Source organism: Neomonachus schauinslandi, chromosome 8, assembly GCF_002201575.2.
Source record: "Neomonachus schauinslandi chromosome 8, ASM220157v2, whole genome shotgun sequence".
Taxonomy (NCBI): Eukaryota; Metazoa; Chordata; class Mammalia; order Carnivora; family Phocidae; genus Neomonachus; species Neomonachus schauinslandi.
Genome location: NC_058410.1, coordinates 115,334,701 through 115,343,433, shown reverse-complemented (window position 1 = coordinate 115,343,433; position 8,733 = coordinate 115,334,701). Strand labels below are relative to the sequence as shown.

General features: G+C 54.9%; 1 protein-coding gene across 2 annotated transcripts in view; it reads right to left on the bottom strand.

Moving 5' to 3' along the window:
- GRM4 (glutamate metabotropic receptor 4) overlaps positions 1-8,123 on the bottom strand; it is a 105,143-nt gene extending 97,020 nt beyond the window's left edge. For both annotated transcript variants that reach the window (XM_021684584.1, XM_021684585.1), the window contains exon 1: positions 7,605-8,123. In XM_021684584.1, the coding sequence (XP_021540259.1) occupies positions 7,605-8,123 (519 nt within the window). The remainder of the gene's footprint in view (positions 1-7,604) is intronic.
- Positions 8,124-8,733: the final 610 nt, after the last annotated feature.

Sequence of the window (8,733 nt, the reverse complement as noted above, 5' to 3'; positions counted from 1 at the left end):
CCCTCTTGAGTTCCTAGGTCAATAACTAGGCAAAGTCCTGCCCCAGGGCCTTTGTACTTGCTGTTCCCTCTACGTAGAACACTCTTCCTCCAGATATCCATAGGGCAACCCCCCCTTACTCTATTCGAGCTTCTGCACAAATGTCCCCTCTTCAGGAAAGCCACCCCCAACCATGCCATCTAAATTGGTCCCCCTCTCCCTCACCTCTCTAGTGACTTCCCTGCTTCGTTCTGCAGGGAACTGCCCCTCCCCGTGAGATATTTATCTGTTTTACCTGTTCACTGCCTGTCTTCCCTCTCAAACATGGAAGCTCACCAGGGCTAGGCCTTACTCCATTTTGTGTCCTGTTTTATAAGGTTGCTTAGAGCGGTAGTTCTTCACCTGGGCTGCACGTGGGTATCACCTGGGGAACCCAAGCCCCATCTCAGACCAATTAATCTGAATTCCTGGGGTGGGGAATTAATTTTTAGAGATGGGCAAGCCGAGGTCCAGACAGGAGAGCGAGCGAGATGCCAGCAGTCGTGAACTTGAGCCTCCCCAAGTTCAGTCCCACCTCAGCCCCTCCGCAAAGCCCCACACCTCGCCCAGGGACCCTGTCAGCTCCTACCTGGACTCCAGGAGACCCCAGGCCTCCCTCCCGGGGCATTTCTGGGAAGTCGCCCTGGAGGACCCTCTCCCTCCTTTTAATTTCACAGTAAGGAGCCTGTTTGCCAGTCCAGTCGCCAGAGCAGAATCCCACCTTCCACCCCCAAACCTCCTGTGTTCAGAGCTGGTCTGCAAGCCCGGGGGGCACCTGGGAGGCAGCAGGCTTGAGAGGACTGCAGGGTGAGCAGGGCGCCCCCTGGGGAAGCCAGTTGGAGGGGGAATACTAGACTGCCTCAGAGCACCTGGGTTTGGTGGTCAACCAAGCCTCCCGGCAGGTGTCCAAACACAAGCCTGGCCTTCAGGTCTCATCAGCCCCCTGGAGGCTGAGGAATTGAATGCTCTAGTAAACTCCCCTGGGGGACTATGATAAGCAGCCGGGCTTGAGAACCACTGAAGCCACACAAGCTCTACCCCAGCAGCCCTACCCACCCGTCCTCTCGCCACCTCTGTCTCCCCAGTATCTGACTGTATGGCGGGGGTACCCCTCGAACCCCTCCACCATGGGCAACGTTCAGGTGGTTTGGACAGAGCTCAGAGGGCACAGAGAGAATGGGCAGAGGAGTAGTCGCAGGGGTGGGGAGCTCTGAGCCTCCCCCTTGGGGCTGCAGCTGCTTCCCGGTGCCATGTGTCCCCTCCCCCCACCTCCCTCCCCTCTCTGTCCAGGCTCCAGCCTGACCCTTGTCTTGAGGTCCCCCTTCCGGGATGCTCACCACAGAGGGACACCCAGTGCTTGGGGGAAAGAGGGACGCAGTAAAAGCAAGGGCTATGTGCTCCCCACCTGAGGAAGCAGCCCCTGATAGTCACCCTCAGCAAGCCCCACTGCCCACTCCTTCCCCACCCCTCCAGGGGCCCAGCACCTCACAAACACTAACATCTATCAAAACCCTTCCGGTAGGGGCACCTGGGTGGCTCAGCCATTAAGCGTCTGCCTTTGGCTCAGGTCATGATCCCAGGGTCCTGGGATCGAGCCCCGCATCAGGCTCCCTGCTCAGCGAGAAGCCTGCTTCTCCCTCTCCCACTCCCCCGCTTCTGTTCCCTCTCTCGCTGTGTCTCTCTCTGTCAAATAAAGAAATAAAATCTTAAAAAAAAAAAAAAAAAAACCTTCAGGTAACACCAGCGTCCCCTTACCACCAACTAAGGGCTTTGTACACATTAGCACCTCTGCCAGGTGAATACCAGCATGCCCGTGAGTAAACTGAGGCTCAGAAAGGCCCCACAGTGAATATCAGGCCAGGTGTAAAACCCAAGTCTATCTGATGGCCAAGCAATAGGAGCGCAGACTGGCAAAATGGGTGGCTTCGGGGCCAAACAGCCTGGGTTTGTATTCCAGCTCCACCACACCAGCTGTGTGACCTGGGGCAGTTGCTTAGCTTCTCTGGGCCTCAGTTCTCCATTTGTACAATGGGGATAACAACTGTACCCCCGGGGGTTGCTGTGAGGATCAAGACGAGCCCTGGCATAGGACTTTATTTATGGGCACCAAAATTTAAATCCCACATGATTTTCCTGTGTCGTGACATATGATTCTTTTGATTTTTTTCTTCAAGCACTTAAAATACCAATACTATTCTTAGCTCATGGGTCACACAAAAACGGGTGGTGGGCCAGATTTGGCTCTTGGGCTGTAGTTTGCTAACCCCTAGTCTAGGGGGGAAGCCAACAGCAAACAGGAAAACGAGGAAATATGGACAGGAATACAAACTGTGATGAGTGCCATAAAAGGAAAGATGAAGAAACAAGACAGAATAATTGGGGGGGGGGCTTCCCTGAAGGGAGTCCATTTAAGCTTAAGGTTGAATAAGAAGGATCTAGCCTCAGAGAGTCAAGGGAGAACATTGAAATAGAGGGGACAGCAGGTGCAAAGGCCCTGTGGTGGGGAAAATAGTGTCATCAAGGACCATAAGGAAAATGGTATGAGTGTGTGGAGTATACCCAAGAGAGACAAAAGATGTGGTCAGGGTGCCAGGTAGCACAGAGCCTCTCAGAGAGGCAGGAGTTTGGAAGTTTGCATTTTGATCTAAAACCAATGAAAGGTTTAATAGGGGTGAGTAGATTCCATCTGGCTTTTAGAAAGATCGCTGTGGCCCCTGAGCAAAGGTTTGGCTGTGGAGAGGCCCAAATCAGGGAGAAGAAGAGAAGTTTCCTGCAATGGTCTGGGGGAGAGGCTCCGGGGTGGGAAGGGTGGGGGTGTCACATTTGGACACATTCTGAAAGGAAAGCCTTATAGGGTTTGCTGACAGTAGAAAAAGGGTGGTCAAAGCTGTCACCAAGTTTTTTGGCCTGGGCGCTGGAAGGATGAAGCTGTCTTCAAGGGATAGGGGCAAGCTGTTGGGAGTGTGGATGGACTCTCTCGAAAGTTCCTCCTGGTTGTGCAGTGAAAACAGTTTGAAGACACAAAGCCACATCCTCAACAGAACATCTTGTGTTATCTAAGCCACAAAGTTTCCCCCAGAGTCCTGGGCCAGGCGCTGAGGAGTAGAACGAGCCAAGCACCAGGCAGGCAGCTTTCTCCAGAAGCAAGCCACAAACCTTTACAGCACTCACGGCCCCACGTGGGTCAAGAGCATCACACTGCCAGGTGGGGAGGCGGGGGAGGGGGGTGCACAGAAGGGATAATATAGCTCAGCAGCGCCCCTGGCCCAGCCTCTCCTAGGAAACTGGGGCACCTGCCCATCTCCACCCTCCCCCCCCCCCCCCCGCTCACCGGGGCCCCCCCCCCTCCCCCCCCCCCCCCCCCCCCACCCCGCTCACCGATGTCCCCTCCGCCCCCTCTCTTGCCTGCCCCCTTCTACCCTCCCTCCACTCCTTCCTCCCATGCCCCACTGTGTGACAGCGAGACATAGCTCGTTCTCTGAAAGTTAGGTTGGCTGCTCGGTCTGCAGGAAGACACGAGAGACCCAGCAGATGGTGGGGCCTCTCCAGGATCAGCCTCAAAGGTCACCGTCTGTCACTGCCCACCCGCTCCAGCCTCTTCCACATCAATGGAGTCTCTCATGCTGATTTCAGGCCCCTCGACAAGCTGTGCAGTGACATTTCCTGCGGGCTGACTGTGTGCCAGGCACCGTGCTAGGCCTGCTCTGGACATTAACTCTTAATTCTCCCACCTGGCCTACGAGGCCGTTCTCATCCCCATTTTACACATGAGGAAACAGAGGCACAAACAAGAGAAACCATTAGCCACAGTGGCAAAGACTATCTGGCCCGAGCATCCAAATTCTTAACCACCATGCTGGATAGCGACACCCCCTTCTTCAAGCCTCAGCTTTTCTGTCTGCTGCAAATGAATGAGGGACTCAATGCAATGATTTCTGAATCCTTCTCGCTCTTATAAGTCTGGGATTTGAAAACTGCTTCCTTCCAAGGCACTTGATATGTTCTTTCTCCCCGCAGCAATGGCTGCTCTCGGGAAAAGATCTTATTGGCTTATTCACACTATGGTGTAAATGACCTATAGGGTGAATGGAGGTGAAGGAAGTCCGGTGGAAAGAAGATTCAAACCCAGACCGAACTGGCTCCAGAACCTGGGCTGTCCCAACATAGTATTGCGCAGGCCACATCCTCGGCCTTTAGGATCTCTTCCAAAGCGTATTCTTTACACCCATCAATATTCCCCGTCCCAGGAAGAGAGAGCCAAAATGAGGATGAAGGAAGAGGATGGGAACAGGAAGTAAGGGATATAAGCTGTCAAGTCAGACTCACAACTTCCCAGAGTCAGGGCTTCTGGTCCCCATGAAGGCCTGGGTCCCACTTTCCAACCCAGTTTATTTAGACAGACATTCTGGAAGGAGTCAGGCCTGGGAGCAGGGGACCTGACTTCCAGCCCTGCCCTGACAATTAATCGGGCTCAGATTCCACATCTGTATGATGGGGAGTTGGCCCCTTCCAGCGCTACTAGTTTTGAGTCTTGCTCACACCCTGACCCCGACAGCACCCCGTTAGCTTTCGCCAGGGAGGAAATCACGTCTTGTACCCCCAAGCCCAGAGCTCCTTTCTGAGCTGCGCACAGGAAATTCACCTTTTGGAGGAAGGGGAGCTCTAATCAGAGCCTCTGGTGGAAGCTCCCAGCAGGCCCCACTTATTGGCCGTGGCAGAGCGGGGCTGGGGCCGCAGCGGTGCCCTTTGAGAGAGACACTTGACACAGGAGCTGCCCCGGCCTGGGCGCCCCTCCCTCATGCTCTCCAGCCAGGGGCTCCTGCTCCCGACTCCCCCCACCCACCACCACCAAAGTTTAACCTTTTTGCCTCTGTAAATGGCTTTTAAGTTTCTCACCCAGCCTCTCATTTCTATCAGTTTAATTATTGAGGAGCCTTCTTGTCGCCAGCCTGGAACATTAATGCTGTTAAAAGGAACACAGGGAATGCAGACCACAGATGACTGGCTCCCTCTGGCTCTCTCCCCATCTCCCCTGCCCTGCCCTTCCCTTTCCAACACGCCCCCTCTGCCCGCCATTCCTTTTCTCCTCCCCAGGCCTCTACCTCCCAGTCCCATCGCGCTTTCTGTGCAGCCAGGGAGACTCCTGACCCCCTGCCCCATCCCCCTCATCTCTCTGCAATTTGAGGAGGCGCAGATGAAACTGAGGCCTCGGCCATGTTCCTAGGTGACCAGATGGGCAGAGATAAAGGAACACCTGGGAGCCCCTAGGCTGGTGAGTCACCCTCATCCCACCAGAGACCTTCCCCCAACCAGAGAGGGACTAGAAGTCAAAGTGCACTCCCATGTGGGGTCACTGGATGCCTCACCCCAAAATAGCCACATTTTCAAGAACATGCTTTAAGTCCTAACACTCACGGATCCTATTCTTGGAGACTTTACCCTGTGTCGTGACACTTCTCCACTCCTTTGAGCCTCTCCACCTCCCTAAGAAGTGGGCACTGGCTTGCCCCTGGGAGATGGCGGGGCAGGCGGGGTCACTCACTGAGGTCACAGCCATGAGGGCCCCATCAGGCTGTCTTCTGAAACACCCAGAGTCACCGAAAGCGTTTAATAAAAAGCTCCAATAAGGAAACTTTTGGCCTTTTCTAAGACAGGGGTCTAGGCCCCACCCAGACAGACTGACAAGGAGTCTGGGGCTCATCCCCTCTGCTGATGGCCCCAGGTGGCCTCACCTCTCAGGCCTGGGGCAGGTGGGCTGAAGCGATGACTCAGCTAGCCTAAGCCACTGCCAGGCCAGGGCCTGGGCAGCTGAGCCCTGCTTCCTCCTCCCCTCTGGGTCTCCACTCCTCAATGCAAAACAGCGCAGGTGGGAGACCTGGACCAGGCTACCCGTTCCCAAACCATCTACGAGGAATGACGTCTGGCAGTACAGCCCCATAGGGGTTGTTCGGATCGTCTACTGCAAGGGCAAGGTTTCCTTCAAGCCTTCTGTTTCATCTTAATCTGGCATTCTTCATAATGCATCCATTTGCTTGAAAATTAAGATAGTGTTTCCATCTCGATCATCACGTAAAACCAACACTCCAGGAAGAAGGCCCATAAGTGAGAACCACATGGCACATGACCCCGGAAAGTTCCAACCCCCACCCCATGCTGTGACAGGACAACTCTAACTCTCTTTCTTTCCCACCCACCCCCACCCCCCTGCCCATCTTGATGGCCTTCTACACCATTCATCCCCAATTCTACCCAGGCCCCTAGAAATGCCCCCCAAGTACTATGTATCATGGGACTGGGCAAATGGCCTCAGCACTTCCCACTCTGCATGGGCCCAGACAGCCTCTCTCAGCCCACTGCGCCTAATTCTGGAGACTTTGAGGAGGGAAGGGGCCACCTCCAGAGCCTGAGAACCTGACACCAGGGTGAAGGAGGGACCCAGCAGCTTCCTCTGTGCATTCCTTCCTCCTCCTCCAGCATATTCTCCCTCCCTCTCTCTCTCTCTCCCCCCCAACACACACACCCCTACCCCTTACACACACACACACACACACGCACACAAGCACAAGCACACACAAACACACAGAGCAAACAAGGCAGGCTCCAAGAGAAGAGCGGCTCATAATTATTGGTAAAATGCTTGTAATGTTTTTCTCTCTACCCGGTAGCTTTCAGTTGTTTTAGCAGCTTAGCAAAGCACTTGGCTTCAATTGAATTGCAAATCAGCAGCTCTTGCCCCAGGAAGAGAGGATGGGAGGTAGCAAGGAGGGGGTGGGGAAGGATTCCAGAAGGAAAGGGAGAAAGGTGTGCAAGAGAGAAGGGCAGAAGGAAGGAAATGAGCGAGGGAAGCTTGGTTCCAGGCAGGGAGCAAGAGAAACAGAGACTGCCTGCTCCTGCCAGGCCCTTTCCCTGTCCTCGTCCAGCCTCTGCAGGTGCTGTAGCCCAGTGCCCCCTCCAAAAAAATCAAGACACATTTTATAAGCATAATCTTGGGGTGGAGTAGGAGGGCCACACTGGGCTTTCTCAGCTACTAGACGAAAAACATATCTTTCTTGAGAATTGCAATTATTTGAAAACAATGTCAAAACAAAAGTCTTGCTTTATGTCTCCGGCAATCTCCAACATTCGTATTTCCATTCTGCCTATCTATCTCTTCGACTCTGTCCTTTTCTGTCTACCTGTATTTCTATGTATCCATCTATCTGTCTTTTTACATATCTGTCCACCTATCTCCTCCTCCCCTCTGTTGTTTTCCAGCACTTCCTTTTCCTCTCTTGGTTCAGAATTCCCCACAGAGGAGCTGAGTTGATCAAGGAGCTCCGGGAGAGGGTGCTGTTTCAGCACCATAGTCAGCACCACGGAGCTGGGGCCCCCCCGACATCTTCACTCCGCTGAACCTAAGCTCTGACCACAGGACTGCCCCCAAATTCTCAGATACTGCTCCGGGGGGCGGGGGGAATAACTCTCTTCCTCTTCCTCAGAGTCCAGGAGGGAAGAGGAGAAAGAAACTAGCCAGGCCCAGCACCCTGGGCGTGGAGGGCTGGGGCTGTCGGAAGACCACCTCTGGGGCCAACCAGCCAGGCACTAACCTTGAAGAGGCGAAGGATGTTGGCCACCATGATGGAGACTGAGCTCCCCGAGGCACCGATGACACCCACCACACGTTCAGGTTTGGTGATGATGGGTGGGCCGCCACTGCCACAGCGGACCTCCGTGCCATCCTTCTCGATGAGCGCCTGCACAAAGGTCAGTGACTGCTCGAGGGCATGGGTGTCCCTCGAGCAGGTGTCCAGAATGCGGGCGCCCAGCGTGATGTTGGGCAGCAGGTCCGGGTCATTGTTGATGCGATCCAGGGCAAAGAGCATGGCCTCCAGCCGGTGGATGCCTTTCTCCTTCTTAAGTTCTCCGCAGGCCTTGCCCTCTGAGCCCCGGCCGTGCACTGGGAACAGGCCCCCCAGTGTGATGTCCCCATCTATGCGGATGGAATTCATGTGGGGGTGGCCCTTGGGCTTCCCCAGGGAGAAAGGCACCCAGGGGCCATAAAGGCTAAGGAGCAGGCAAAGAGGCAGCTGGGCCCACCACCAGCCCCAGCCTGTCTTCCCAGGCATCTCGGAAATCCCTAGAGACCCATGAACGGCAGGCCCCACTCCTAGCCTTGGCAGGCCCCTGGCCCCACAGCCTGGGTGAGCATGGGTGGGTCAGCTCCCACAAGTCTCTCCAGGGCAGCTTCAGCAGCAGGGTGGCTGAGGGCGGCCAACGGGGTAACCCACGCTGGTGCTCCCCGCCACTCGGGCAGTGCTCAGTTGCCGACACGGGCCATGCTCCCAGGCAGCCGGGAGCGGCCAGGGAGAAGCAAAGTGCTAGTCTCGGTCCCCACGTCCTGCAGGCCTGTTCTTGACGGAGGAGCGTGAAAAGAGAGTGCTCCTAGCTTGACGTATCTTGGCATCAAGGAGAAAACAGCTTCAGTGCTTTCCTCCTACCAACCTTAGAAGGGAGAGAGAGAGAGAGAGAGAGAATCAAACAGAAGCCCAAAGAAGACATTAGCTATTCTGATCTCTCATCAGGAGCCTGAGAGAAGGAGATGCTGGAGGTTATCGCCACAGGCTCCACAAATCTGAACTTGGTTTTCTCCCAGCTGCTGCTCAACTTTGGTTCAAGTGGGAGAGCCTGAGGCAGAAATTAGGTCATGTTCGAAGATTTCACAAGGCCTGTACCCAC